The sequence below is a fragment of the Cokeromyces recurvatus genome (genome assembly GCF_025118155.1).
Source record: "Cokeromyces recurvatus strain NRRL 2243 chromosome Unknown BX663scaffold_36, whole genome shotgun sequence".
In the NCBI taxonomy this organism is placed as follows: Eukaryota; Fungi; Mucoromycota; class Mucoromycetes; order Mucorales; family Mucoraceae; genus Cokeromyces; species Cokeromyces recurvatus.
The window spans coordinates 216207-230864 of NW_026251422.1; the positions used below are offsets into that span (position 1 = coordinate 216207).

At 32.4% G+C, this 14658-nt stretch overlaps 3 protein-coding genes across 3 annotated transcripts; 2 read left to right on the plus strand and 1 right to left on the minus strand.

The window, feature by feature from the left end:
• Positions 1-602: 602 nt before the first annotated feature.
• BX663DRAFT_231869 (uncharacterized protein) lies at positions 603-9656 on the plus strand. Its single transcript, XM_051521817.1, has 15 exons — positions 603-752; positions 846-1383; positions 1469-2670; positions 2778-4115; positions 4191-4715; positions 4790-4952; positions 5040-5307; positions 5379-6147; positions 6231-6531; positions 6591-6706; positions 6769-6954; positions 7028-7253; positions 7334-7614; positions 7675-9248; positions 9321-9656. Exons 2-15 carry the CDS (start codon positions 885-887, stop codon positions 9577-9579), a joined length of 7707 nt encoding a protein of 2568 aa, XP_051378822.1. The 5' UTR covers positions 603-752; positions 846-884; the 3' UTR covers positions 9580-9656.
• A 117-nt stretch (positions 9657-9773) lies between these two features.
• Positions 9774-10997, plus strand: BX663DRAFT_461301 (peptidyl-prolyl cis-trans isomerase H). Its single transcript, XM_051523951.1, has 7 exons — positions 9774-9849; positions 9912-10029; positions 10112-10135; positions 10196-10240; positions 10342-10477; positions 10537-10717; positions 10776-10997. Exons 1-7 carry the CDS (start codon positions 9837-9839, stop codon positions 10790-10792), a joined length of 534 nt encoding a protein of 177 aa, XP_051378823.1. The 5' UTR covers positions 9774-9836; the 3' UTR covers positions 10793-10997.
• BX663DRAFT_555553 (mediator complex subunit 25 von Willebrand factor type A-domain-containing protein) lies at positions 10929-14657 on the minus strand (the record flags this gene model as incomplete). Its single annotated transcript, XM_051531639.1, has 6 exons — positions 10929-11170; positions 11227-13765; positions 13834-13992; positions 14088-14270; positions 14341-14401; positions 14455-14657. The coding sequence occupies 6 exons, from the start codon at positions 14655-14657 to the stop codon at positions 10929-10931; spliced, it is 3387 nt and encodes a 1128-aa protein (XP_051378824.1).
• Between the last annotated feature and the right edge of the window lies 1 nt (position 14658).

The window sequence follows — 14658 nt, forward strand, 5'->3', positions numbered from 1 at the left end:
TTTGCTGCAAGGGACTAATTTCTATAGTAATAATTTGTTTTATCATTTTTTTTTTCAAATTTGAATATCTCAAATTAACTATTGTAAAGAAATGTTCTACTAAAAGTAATAAGTTTGGTTGTTCTTTTTTTTTTTCATCATTACAATAAATTCTGTCTTTTTATCAATTTATTTTTTTTATTTCCTTTTTGGAAAATATGTAAGGTATTATAACTATAATTCTCCCTTTTTTTTTTCTTTTTTTTTTATACAGGAAAAAGAAAAAAAAATTAAAATACAGTCTCGTACATATTTTGGATTTGTTTTCTTTAATCTTAACATTTTTCTTTCTTTCTTACTTTTTTTCCGTCTATTCATCATTTTCCTTTCCCGACTTATTTTTTTTTTGGTGCCTGAAAATAATAAAAGATGAGGACAAGTGCAAAACTCATCGGTAATCTTGTACATCGAGTATCAGTACGAGTAAGTAAATTCAAATATTGACAAATTTTAGATTAGATACAAAAAAAAAAACTATTTTTTTTTCTGCTATTTAGCTGCCATATAAGACAGGAAGAAAAATCGAAATAATTGAACAAGATTCTATTGTCAAACAAACAGGTTGAATATAAGAACAGGTACCAAACTTTAAATTATCATTTAATACTGAGTTTCAATTTGTGTATATAGTCGCGGCGTTGATCGAGTTATCCAAGTATAAAATATCGATTGTTGCAAATACATTAGGCTATGTTTTAGAAAGTGTTTCTAAAGTAAAATAATGAAAAAAAAGAAGGTTTTTTTTTTTTGTATGAGATAACCAAAAATTTAGATATACTAATATAGGAATATATATATACATATAGACACACCAAATTTTTGAACAAAATGTACCAATAGAAATTATGCAATCAAAATTATTTGTCCTTCGTCTATTATCTGCCTGTATGCAACATCATTGGCAATATTGTCGTGATTTGGAAAAAAATAAAGAATCACCAACAACTGAAATAAATGTGACATTACCACCGCTTGATGGGACCTTGGTTACCTATCTTTTGGTTCTAATGAGTCGATATGTCACTCAATATCATTTGATCGAAGAAGCAATAAGTTTAGACCAAAATACAAATACAACCCCATTTATGGACTATAGTGAATGCGAAAGTGGATATACATATGAACAGATTAAGCTTAGTTTAATTACTGACATTTACAAAGCGGCTTCAAAGATCTTGTATTATATTAGTGCCAGTAATTGGGATGCTTATTATGCAAAAATTAAAAATGCTGTATGGTGTTTGGATACAATGAATGGAACTGCCGCTGATAAAATTCCACCTGAAATTAGAATGCTTGAAAGTAGCTGTCTAACAAGAGAAAAGCTATGTACAATTTTTTCGAGTAAGCATCTTTTTTTTTTTTTTGTTTTTGTTTTTTTTTTCCTGCTTTACGGATATTTAACAGAGAGAGGGGGGTCCTATGATAGAATTAAATCCGTACTATCTTCATATGCGACTTGAAGGGAAATTAATATTCTCCAAAATGATACGTAAGGCAATTTGGAAATGGATCGAAGCTTATCCAAGTCAATTTGCTGAAGTCTGTGCTAGTGATGCACATCTTCTTCCAGGATCAGAGGTTTTATTTGATATGTGTAGTGCAACAGCAGATAATTCAAGAAAAAAATCAATATTGTGGCCACTTCAAACAATCTTGTTAATTTTATCTCCTCAACTCTTGACACAAGCCTTTTTAGATACAGCTCCTATTCATAATCGCAGAGGCAACTTTATTGGTTTATTGAAGAAATCATTACTACAGACAACAAGAGATGTCGATATCGCTGCTGTATGCTATGTTGATTTATGTAAGGCGGCAACGTATGTTCCTCCTAACAATGAATCTGTATTACGTTCTATTGCTGCAGATGCAGAAGCAGATCTCAAAGAAAAAGTCTGGAATTTTAATAAATCATTAAGCTCAGAATCGATAGGTTATGTCATTAATCAAAGAGCATTAACAACGGATTTTTTATTTTCTTGGATTCGGCTTTATCCTGAGGACACATTAGAGAATATTATTCCCTCTTGTATCAACGAAAATGTGCCGATTTTATTTAAATTAGCGTTTATCAAAACATGTCTCGACATAGTAGACGAACAAAATTATTTACCTTGGAATCCATCCATTTCTTCCATGTATAACGGCTTGTGCACACCACTTCGGACACTCTTTTTGCAAACAGTCTATATGGACCTCAATAGTAATCCCAGTCATAAAAAGAAAGAAACGCATAGTAAACATAATAATCGAGTCGAATTACTGTTGGAAATGTTGAGATTATTCAGAATTGATACACGGTTAGCCACTTTTGGTCATGATACGAGCCGAGTCAAGGAAAATAGTGACTTTATGGTGGGATTATCCATGTTATTTCAACACCCTGTGCAACGTGTTCGACAAGGTGGATTAGAATTACTTGTAAGGTTGCATCAACCAGAAAAAATTATGGAATGGGGCCCAGCAGAGACAGTTCTGTCCAACTTTTGGAGTGTTTCTTCTCCTGCTATTCTTCAACTGGCTAGACAAATTTTGGATTACAAATCAAATGATGAAAATCTAAAGACTCTTCTACAACTCTTGGTTAAGCTCTTTAAAGAAAGAAATACGTTTCTAAAAACTAAACAGGTAAAAAAAAAAAAAAAAAAAAAAAAAAAAAAAAAAAGATACAGTTCTTTTTTTTTCATAAAATGAAATAGTTACACTATCCTAACACAACTATATTTTTTTTATAGCAATTAATAATTCCTGAATTTACTAATACAAGAGAAAGGTTACAAGCATCTGTTGCACTCGAAATTGCTCTTCTTGTTTCTTTATGCTCATCTAATAAAGATATATGCGATGAATCTCTCAAATGTTTTCATGTTATTTGCAAAGAATCTAGAATGGTAGATGTAGGAGGAGAATTAAATTCATTGACAATATTATGTAACCTAGAAGTATACGAAGACTTATCAAGGGATAATTCGAAATACATTGGACGTAAGGCCCAACAGAAACGTATTAGGAAATATTTACGTATGTTGCCTCATCATACACCAGCACATATGGCAGCATGGGAGGAAGCTTGGAAGCGCTGGATGCAATTAACAATCTTGATAAAAAGGTATTCTGATGACATAGCTGAAGATGGTTCCAGTGACTTGAGAACTTCATCTATTAATAATCCAATCGATTTATCCTCAGCACTTAATGTGATTGGAAGCAATAATAATATGAATAATAATAATAATAATAATAATAATAACAATAACAGTAACAGTAACAGTAATAATAATAATAATAATAATAATAACAGCAATAATAATAATAATAATAATAATGGATTGAACAGTGTTACCAGCAATAGTGTTTATAGTGGGAACAAAAAGTTACCTCGTAGTAATGAAAAGCCTAAATCAACTAGTAATTTAACAATATCCTCCGCACAAAATGTACCAGCAAAACAAAATTTAGACAGATATGAAGATAAATTAGTTGAATGGCAAAACTTGACAGGATTTTTGGCTGCCCTTGGTGGTTGCTGTTTATTAGATGATCACTTTGAATGGATGATGGAACAGCATAGATTATCGAATGAACCTATGATAATGGCTGATCGATTTATCGGTGAAATGACGGAATTACTAGTATCAGATAATATGTATATATCTGAGGGCATTAAAGACACGTTAGGTAATGATCTATCTCCCACCCTCTATGTAATTTTATTCCAGCATTGTGAAGCTTATATCAAAAAGTGTTTTGACTCTAATGGTGGTGCTATTCGTAGTCGCAAAAATAAGCTCTTTGTTGAACAATCTGTCTTGGTGTTACGATTGATCTTAGACCGGTTAGTCAATACCAGTGATTGCTTACTAAATGTGGACTTTAGTAACTTGATGAGCCAATTTGCAGATTATTTAAATGGCCTTCCTAATACGTACATCACATTACGTGTTAAAGTTAAAATGTGTCTCTTAATTGAAGCTGTTATGCAAAAAAGAGAGCAACTTATTATTAGAAATGAGATTAGAGTTCGAAATAAATTATTGGAGATATGTGTTGAATGGACAAGTGAATATGCATCCGTAAGTTAAAAAGGGAAATATAACGAATATTGCTATAACAAAATGTTCTTACACAATATATATATATGCATATAGCTGCGCAAGCCAGTAGATACAAGTCAACAAGCTGAAATACTTCAGAAAGATTTGGATCAAGCATGCTTAAAAGCTATTGTCAGTCTTTTGCATCAACTTCCACTTCAATCATCAGAAGCAGAGAGGCCTGTAAATGGCTCACAAATGAAAAATAAATTGTTTCTAAAATATTTCGAGTATTTCATAAAATTACTCGACAAATACAGACAAACAGAAGCTAGTTTGAACAGATTAACGATCAGTAATAATTCAACTTCTACAAGGGACTCTTCATTAAAGTCATCTGGTAGTGACACATATCAAGATATAGGTCAGATGAAAGAGCTTACAATTCTGGCCATGTCTCATCTACTCAGTGCTAATGTTGATGCAGGTCTTAAATATTCATTATCCATGGGTTATGATGATGATCCAGTGACTCGAACGGCTTTTATGCGTGTTTTATCAAATATTTTAGATCAAGGTACAGAATTTGAAACTTTAGCTGAAAGTGTAATGACTGATAGATACGAAAAGCTGATCGATGTAAGTTATATTAGTTGCATATATATAAATTCAGACTAATATATACATATGTATATATATATATATTTATATAGATACTTGTGGAAGCAGATATGGAAATCATTCTATCTCTATGTGAAGTATGCCCATCTCAAGATACTACAGGTATTGCAGAAACACTGTTGATTTGTTTTGAATCTCGAAATAAAGTGATTCCATTGCTAAAAACGGTTATACAGAAGGAACTATCACTTACAAGTAAAATATCCTCCTTATATATATATATATAATTTGCTTCAATTAATTATTTATACATCTAAATTTTTCTTTTATATATATATATAGGACAAGAGGCTACTTTATTTAGGGGCACAACAATAGCTACACGTATTCTATCAATATATGCAAAACTATCTTGTTTAGATTATGTTCGAATAACATTGCAGCCAGCTATGGAAGAAATTAATGCTTTATCTGAAGAGGAATTAACTTGGGAATTAGATCCACAGAAAGTTAATTCAATGCAACAAGTCATGATAAATAAAAGGAATGTCATAAGAGCAACAGAAATTCTTTTGAATACAATTTGCTTATCCATTGAAAGTGCGCCCAGGTATACATAAATATATCTATCTATTTAACTAAATGATTATAATTAATTTATATATATGTATACGTATATAGGTCATTTAGAGAGGAATTGTACTTAATTAGTACCTTAGTCGGTGAATGTTTTCCTGAAGCGCAATCAACAGCTGTTGGAAGCTTTGTCTTTCTTAGACTCTTTGGTCCAGCCATTGTTACCCCAGAAAATGCAGGCTTTGCTAAGCATGTATTACCTAAAAATAATAACGTCCGAAAAATACTCTTACAAGCAACAAGAGTCATGCAGAACTTGGCTAACAATATTCTGTTTGGTTCCAAGGAGACACATATGATTATATTAAATGATTTTTTAACAAGCAATATTTATCGAGTCACTAATTTTTTAAGAGCCATCTCAACATTACCTACGAATAAGCAAGATGATTTTACAGGAGCCATTCGAGTGGATCAAGTGGGTTATGCTAAGCTTCATAAATACCTTTCAGATAATTTAGAACGTGTATCTCGTGATTTAACTAGTCGTAGTAAGACAAGGGATTCAGATACGCTTTTAAAGTGGAAGAGAACACTTGATCGACTATCTAATATTCTAGCCCAACTTGGACGACCTTCTGATATAGTTTCTGAACTATCTTATACTCGAAATTATACACTTGCTAATAGTAACCATTACTATAGTGAATTTATGCGTCGAAATGAGCATCGAGATTTGTCTGTTATTAGTTCTCAAAATATATTTTACATGGGTGGTAAATCTAAAGGTGGCAGACCTGTGTTCTATATGATTTGTCGTGCTGTTGATGCAGACGAGACGGATTTTGAACTTTTAATCTACTACATGCTACGCGTAAGTGATAATAAGATAAAGAAAAGAAAAAAAAAGGAGAGATTTTTTTTAATATATACATGTATGCAATATATCATTTATAGGTTATGGAACCTTATTTAGATAATCCATTTGAATTATTATTTGATACTACAGAATTTAGTTCAACTCGGGCTATACCTATTCATTGGATGACTCAATTCTTTCAATTAATTTTCAGTGAAATGAATGATTACCTAGTATCACTTCATCTTTATAATCCAAACACATATCTACAAAAATATATTCAAAAGCTACCACGTACTATTGTCAATAAGCTAGTGAAAAGAACACACTTCTCATCTAGTTTGAATGACCTTTATGAGCATATTGCTCCTAATATGATAAGGCTACCTAAAGAGACACGTAAGTTAAAATCATTGTTTAGTCATATAAGCCTTTGACTCTAATATTTGCTTACATAGTCGATCTTGAAAAAGAAGTAAGTGTAACCATATCTTCTGTCACTAGGATTACCCACTTGAGATCTTCGATACCAGTAATTGTTAAAATCGGACCAGAGCATCTACAAGTGATTACTGTAAGTTTATACATATACATATATATATATACATATATATATATAATCAATTTTACTTGTAGTTAAAAAAGCAAGAAATTTTATACAACTTGAATTCTATTTTAAGAGATGTACATCATATTTCAAACCTTGAAGATATTACAATTTTACCATCAACAAAACCAGAAGGAGGGGATATTTCCATTAAATATGATAAAGGAAAATCGACAATGATACTTTCTTCAACAAAGAGAGATACTATACTTAAGGTAATTTATAATAAATAATATTAAGCATATATATATATATATGTATATTTATTTATAAACTTGAATATCATAGTATTTTCGTCATAGTAAACAACGTTATGAAACATCATCAAAGCCTGCATCTATTAATGAGCAATACATTATACGCCCAAATGATGTACCTGGCAGATTACTTAATATGGCTTTATTAAATCTTGGAAGTCCATACCCAAGTCTCCGATTAGCAGCATACAATCTGCTTTATTCACTAAGCTTATCCTTTCGATTTGATGTGGGTAATCAATTATTAAATGCAAAAGGTAATAGAGAATTTTATTTTTTTTTTTTAAAGAAAAAAAAAAAAGAAGAAAAAAATATAGGGTGTTTAACTTTAAGGCAGATTTATGTATTCCTTCGAATAGTTCCGATTTTATAGTTAGTATTAGTGAAAGTTTAGCGAAATCCGAACGTCATTTAACATTGGAATTCCTAAATGAAGCATTTATTGGGTTTGAAAAGTCAAACACGTCGATGAGACAGTTATGCTTAGATTACATGGCACCATGGCTACTTAACTTATCCATGTTCACACATAATTCACTCGATAACTATAATAAGAATGTGTCAAAAACAAGGGATGTACTAAGGCACTTGATTGATTTAACTGTTAAAAGACCTGAGGTAACTATTAATTCGAGTCATATGATAATAATAATAATGACAATCTACACTTTTATATAGCTGTATAAACATATTCAGGCTCGAACATGGAAAACAATTATGGAGGTAAACGATGTGATGGATCTCGTAGTTAATTGCTTTGTTCAATACTCGGTCAAGTATGGTGCTGGTTCACCACAGGCTGAAATCATTTCAGATACGTTAGTGACTATGTCAAGCATATGTAGTCGAGGAAAAGTGATTAATCGTATGAAACGAGTCTTAGAGAGCACCTCTATTCAGCCTTGTAGACAATTAACTGAACACCCATCTTGGAATGAAATTGCTGTTTTACTTCGATTTATTTTGATGCTATCATTTAGCAACACCGCGTATATTGTTCCATATATACCTGAGGTATTTCATATAGTGACTATGTTGGTCGTTACTGGACCCACTTTTATTCGATCATCTGTCCATGAACTTGTAGTCAATACGATTCATACTCTTTGTACTACAAACAAGTTATTAGCTGACGAAAATATGAAAAAACTTCAATTTGTGTTGAATGATGTATGTGATAGTAAAAATAGAGTATCGTTTGGTTTAACAAAGCAACATGCAAATGCATTTACAATCACGCAAGAGACAACTACGGATATTATTGAATCTGTTAACTTGATATCTTTACAAAGCATCATAAGACTTTTACTGGACACACTAAGTTACGGTGCACCTACAACTGATATCGCTAATATATGGAGAGCAAGATGGATGGGACTTGTGACGAGAACGGCATTTTGTTTTAATCCTGTAATCCAACCAAGATCGTTTGTTGCACTAGGATGTTTAGCACAAGAAGAAGTCGATGATGATTTAATCTATCAAATATTAATTGCCTTACAAAATGCCTTGACCATCTTTGATCAATTGGATTCTAATTTGATTGTCAGCATAATGATGTGCCTTAGCAATATAATCGATAGCCTTCCAATGAAATCAATTTACTTGTTGCATCTCTTTTGGTTAGCTATTGCCTTAGTACAAATAGGTCATCCTGCTATATTCCAAACTGCTGTTCAATTCCTTGAATCCGTGCTACGTGCATTATATTCAAGAAAACTATTTGCTCAACGACCTGTTGAAGAAGTATTGTTGAATGCTCGAATTGACATTATAGCTGATGAACTTGATCAAGCATGTGGTGTTAACTTTAAAGAACACTTCTCATTTGCTATAGCTGTTATATTACTGAAAGGATTAAAACAATGTGATAACAAGGACGTTGTCTTTGCCTGTCTAGCCGCCTTTCTTGAAATTAGTTCCAAACAGCGACCTATGGAACAACCATGCTGGATTGAAGCTCGAACACTAGGATATTTTGCAGGACTTTTACCATTTGCAGCAAAGGACGATAACTTGAGAGAATTGTTACGTTTAGCTGGTGTCAATGATATAGAATTAGATGAAGAAATCAATTTCAACACTTTACGTTTATTTGATATATTTGAAATTCCAGATAATAGTACAGCCTTATTATTTGTGTCCTTGATTGTTGCCTTGTTAAATGCTTCTGAAAGTGAATATGAAAAACTGTTCTTGTATCGTCTATTGTCTGATACAGCTGTTTCCGTTCCTGAAGTTTTTGCACTTGTGTAAGTTTTTTTTTTTTTTTTTTTTTTCATATACATAGCTTAATTCATTCATTCATTATTATTATTGCGTAGTTATGAATCATTGCTTCCAAAAATGAATCAAATAGTAGTCAATAGTCAAAATTATGAAATAACTGAAGCAGTGAACACTATCTTGGTGACAGTTTGTTCAGAGCCACTCTTTAATGTAACACATAAACGCACTCAAAATTGGGGACTTGAAAATTTGAAGTTTGCATCTTTATGCGATCCAACGTTTGGTGCTATTAATACTAATTATATTTTAAATGCAAAGTTAGCAAGTAAGTTGGTGGGATACATTACAGCTTAACAATGGGGTTAGAATTAATATGAATAACAGCATTCTCACATACCAAAAAATAAACAATTTTTATTTTATTTCTTTTTTTTTTTTTTTTTACTTACTTACTATGTCATGTCAGTAAAATAGCAGTAATATCTTTTTTGAATGCCGCTATTTTCGATTTCTTTTTTTTTTTTTTTTTTCAAGACAGAATCCTTTTTATTTATTTATTTTTATTTTAACATTGTGTTTAACGATCAATAGATTATACATTTAAAAAAAAAATGGAAAAAAAGAGTAAAGTATTATAAATTCAATTGAAATGAATAAAAAGAAAGAAAGAATTAATTATAAAATAGGTGCTCAAGTTGAGAGACCAGTTGTGTTTTTTGATATTTCTATTGGTGATGTGCCTGTTGGTCGAATGAAAATGGAATTATTCTCTGATATTGTACCCAAGACAGCTGAAAACTTTAGGTATTTTAAATCATTACTGATTCAAATACGAGTAAACAACAAATTAACCTATCCTTCTTCTTTGTTTTTGTTTTTTTTTAAGACAATTATGTACTGGGGAATACAAGTATGTTGTTTAACGCGACGTAGATTTATATTCATATACTAAATGGCTTCTCTTCATTAGACGAAATGGACAACCTCAAGGATATAAAAATTGTCTATTTCATAGGTTAGTTTTATTTTTTCTTTTTCAACAATGTATAAAATTCATTCTTATACCCTTCTCCTTCCCCTCCCCCCTCTTCCTTATATATATATATATATGTATAGAGTCATTAAAGACTTTATGGTTCAAGGTGGTGATTTTCTTAAAGGAGATGGTACTGGATCTATGAGCATTTATGGAGAGAAATTTAATGATGAAAATTTCATTGAAAAGCATAGCAGTGCAGGTTTATTATCAATGGTAGAGATATAAAAACGTCGGATGAATGCATAAAGGTACTCATAGTTTAGTTTTGATAGGCTAATTCGGGTCCAAACACGAATGGTTGTCAATTCTTTATTACTTGTGATGCCTGCGACTTTTTAGATGGTAAACATGTTGTATTTGGTCGTTTGATTGATGGTCTATTGACACTTCGTAAAATTGAAAATGTATCTACTGGACCAAATAATCGACCTAAATTACCTGTCAAAATTACTGGTAAGTTTTATAAAATAATATAAATGAGCTATTTCTTTTGTTGATTTATTTTTAATAGAATGTGGACAAATGTAAAAGAAGAGACATGAATAAAATAAAAAAGTTTTATTTTATATAAATTATGACAAATCCTTATAATATAAATAAAAAAAAAATGTTTGTTTTTAAAAAAAATAATAATAATGTCGCTTATTATAGCTAACAAAGGACTTTATTGAATTTGTCCATTTTGTTGCTGCTGCTGCTGCTGTTGTTGTTGTTGTTGTTGTTGTTGTTGTTGCTGTTGTTGTTGTTGTTGCTGCTGCTGCTGTTGAGCTTGTTGTCTAGCAAGGAAAATTCTTTGTTGTAATTCACGAATAGCATTAGGCTGTAAATTGCCTAGATTTGCAAGATTAATGTTGTTCATATTTCCAAGATTAATATTAGATAATAGTAAACTATTAGGATTAAGGCCTAACGAAATAATAGTCAGTTATTATTATTATTATTTTGATGATTTTAGGTTATACCATTTATGTTTTGTTGTTGTTGCTGCTGTTGCTGTTGTTGTTGTTGTTGAGGCTGTTGTTGTTGAGGCTGTTGTTGAGGCTGTTGAGCTGGGCTTCCCATGGCAACTGCATTCATCATTTGTTGCTGTCGAAGTGTATTTTGCAAATGTTGTTGTACATTTGGATTATTAAGTACATTTAAGTTTGCTGTATTTTGTAAATTGGCTAATAAAGCAGGATTGATATTTGTTGTACCAGCAATGGGCGTAGATGATCCAGCAGGAGGCATAGTTTGTGGAGCTGTATTTACCTGAGGTATACCAGCATTTAAATCTGGAAGTGGAGCTCTTGCAAAGACAATACCTATCAATTTACCACCTGTATGGGTCAAAATAACACCATGATGAGGCTCTGCTCCACCAAGGTTAAATACAACAGTTGCAATATATTTTTTTTGTTCCAAATTTCTTAAAAGTAAATTAAAATTCGTTTGATCTTGTTGTGTACTGGTATTTAAAGGTCTAAACTGACAAAAGGGTAATTTATTTTCAATTGCTTGTCTTTGAAGAATTTGTGCTCTTGCTAAAGGTGATCGACCAGCAATTTGGACTCGTGGTGGCCATATTTCAGGACGATACTCTTCTAGACTAACCGTATTTCCTTTAAGTGTAATTGCAAATGCACCACAATGACAACTAAACTCTTGTAATTGACCTTCTGGTGACTTAATATGCCAGACAATTTGGCCTGTCCAAATAGGTTGAGTAGGTACTACATTTGATTGTTGTTGCGATAGTGGTGCTGTAGCTGCTGCAGCTGCTGCTACTGCCTGATTTTGTGGTTGTTGGTTTATATTTTGTTGTTGAGGTTGTTGAATTTGTTGAGGTTGTTGTACTTGTTGCTGAGGTTGTTGCATTTGTTGTTGAACTTGTTGCTGTAATAACTGGGCTTGTAATTCATTTATATTAGTAGGCCTAATACCCTGTTGTTGTTGTTGTTGTTGTTGTTGTTGTTGTTGTTGTTGTTGTTGCTGTTGCTGCTGCTGGTTTCTTTGAGCCAATTGAGCGGCAAGTAACATACGTTGCTGAGGTGTCAAATTAGGGGGTATCTGAGCATTTAATTGTTGCATTAGATCAGGGCGTATAGGGTTATTAACTGCTGTAAATGGAGATGCTGTAGCAGGGGCTGCTGAATTAGTTGGAGCTTGTGACGTCGTAGCCATTGAAGTACGACGTAATTGATCGCCTAGTTTTAATAGTGCATTTTGAATTGTTTGAAGTTGACTTTGTTGTACAGGAGTCAAATTGGCACCTTGGGCTATCAAATTATTACGCTGCTGTAAAAGATACTGTTGTAATTGAATTGGATTTTGTATACGTCCATTCAGCATTTGTTGTAGCTGAATAGGGATTTGCCCTGTTGGTCTTTGTTGGGCTTGTTGCATTGGTTGTTGTGTTTGAGGTTGCTGTTGTTGCTGTTGTTGTTGTGTTTGCTGTTGTTGTTGTGCCTGCTGAATTTGCTGCTGTTGCTGTAGATGCTGTTGCTGAGCCTGTTGTAGTTGCTGTAACTGTAACTGTTGTAACTGTGCCTGTTGGGCTAGTTGTGCCTGTTGTGCTTGTTGTACTTGCTGTCCTTGTTGGGATAATACAGCTTGTTGCTGAGGTAATTGAGCCTGTGGAGGCTGTGGAGTTTGTTGCGCTTGCAGTCCTTGTTGAATAGGCTGAATTTGTGATATTTGGGGAGTTTTTTGAATGGACTGAGCAGGTTGAGTTTGTGATAGCTGTGGAGTATGTTGGGGCTGCTGTCCCAATCGAGCTTGTTTGGCTTGTGGAGTCTGTTGTACTTGTTGATTTGGTTGAGGCTGTTGTTGTTGTTGTTGTTGACCTTGTCCTTGTTGAGCTTGTTGAAATTGTAATTGAGGAGATACATATTGTTGTGGCTGCTGTTGAAGTAATTGTTGCTGATGAAGTAATTGCTGTTGTGTTTGTTGTTGTTGCTGTTGTTGCATATGTATTTGTTGAGGTGTAAGTTGAGTTTGAGGCGGTGTTTGCTGGAATTGCTGTTGTTGTTGAGCATTTTGAATCATAGGTGATGATCTTGGGGGTGTATTAGTAATATTAGGTTGTTCTGTAATAACTGGTGAAGCATGCTGTTTGCCTTCAACTGATTCATTTTCTCGTTTAATTGCCGTAATAGATTGTCTTTTTTGAGTCATTTGTGTATTCGCTCGATTATTGGCCTCTGCAAAGTTTTTAGTATCAAAGGCAGGTTTAGGCAAACTGATTTGCCCGGGAATGTTCTCCCTTTTTCGTTTTTTACCTGAATCGCTTGTAACTGATTGTGGTGAAAGTGGTTTTCCAGAGACCTGTTGTGCAGTTTTAACGGAGGTATCATTCACAATAGGTAATTTAATACCAGCTAATTTGACAAGATGTGAAGGTAAGACAGTTTCATGTATTGTATTTAATTCCATCTTTTGTTGATCATTTACTTGATTTACGATATTTTCCAGCAGTTTACAATCTTTTACAGGCGATATGAATGAAAAATTTATATTTGACTGTACAAGATGATAATATTAAAAAATATAAAATAAAGGTATGAATAAAGAATTCATTAATTATTTACCTGAATCATGACTTTAGCAATGTCATCTAACCTCATACCATTATATTTATCCATTAAATTACATCTTGCACCGATTTGATGAGGTAAGCTATTAGATATTAAAATACAATGTTGAACAAGGTCTTTCGTATCCAAATCCTCTCGATATTCATCAAATAACTAATGATTCGGAAGGAGAGAGAGAGAGAAAACAAAAAGAAGGTATTAGTTAAATATGCATATAAAGATTTATATTAGAAAAAAAAAAAACTTACTTCTAAAGCAGCTACTAGACCTTCTTCTACAGCATTCCTTATAACGCCACCATTTTCACAAGAAATACTCTTTAAAATATCTTGAAACATGATTGAATCAGAAGTGAAATATTTTCGATCTACAGTATTGATTGATAAAGGCTCATAATCACCGAAAATAACTAGACCATACTTTAAGACGGGCTAAAAGAAGAAAAAGAAAAAGAAAGTCAAACACACTAAGGAATTTGAGGTATCTTCAAATATATATTACTGTTATTTTTAATTTTGTTTGACCACCATCGTCTTCGGTAATTATGGGTGAACGTAATTGTCTATAAAAGAATATTAATTTCAAATTACTTGTGAGGGCATGTGAATATTTTACTTTATGATGGGTTCAATGTAAGCTTCATGAATCAATTGAAAATGAGGTTTCATACGATCTGTACCATCAATAACAAAAACGACTGCAACTTCTTTTCTTTGGTGAGAGATATGAGGTGTTTGTGGAGAGGCCTGAGAAGTTAAGGCATTTGTAATGTTAGCATTGGTAGGGATGGGTGTTGAATTTGCTGTCAAAGCAGACATT

Coding starts and splice junctions, on each gene's coding strand:
- BX663DRAFT_231869 (XM_051521817.1), top strand. CDS start 885: ATGCAATCAAAATTATTTGTCCTTCGTCTATTATCTGCCTGTATGCAA. Junction 6,532..6,590: donor AAGGCTACCTAAAGAGACAC/GTAAGTTAAAAT, acceptor TTGCTTACATAG/TCGATCTTGAAAAAGAAGTA. Junction 9,249..9,320: donor CCTGAAGTTTTTGCACTTGT/GTAAGTTTTTTT, acceptor ATTATTGCGTAG/TTATGAATCATTGCTTCCAA.
- BX663DRAFT_461301 (XM_051523951.1), top strand. Junction 10,030..10,111: donor AAGACAGCTGAAAACTTTAG/GTATTTTAAATC, acceptor TTTTTTTTTAAG/ACAATTATGTACTGGGGAAT. Junction 10,136..10,195: donor TTATGTACTGGGGAATACAA/GTATGTTGTTTA, acceptor TCTCTTCATTAG/ACGAAATGGACAACCTCAAG.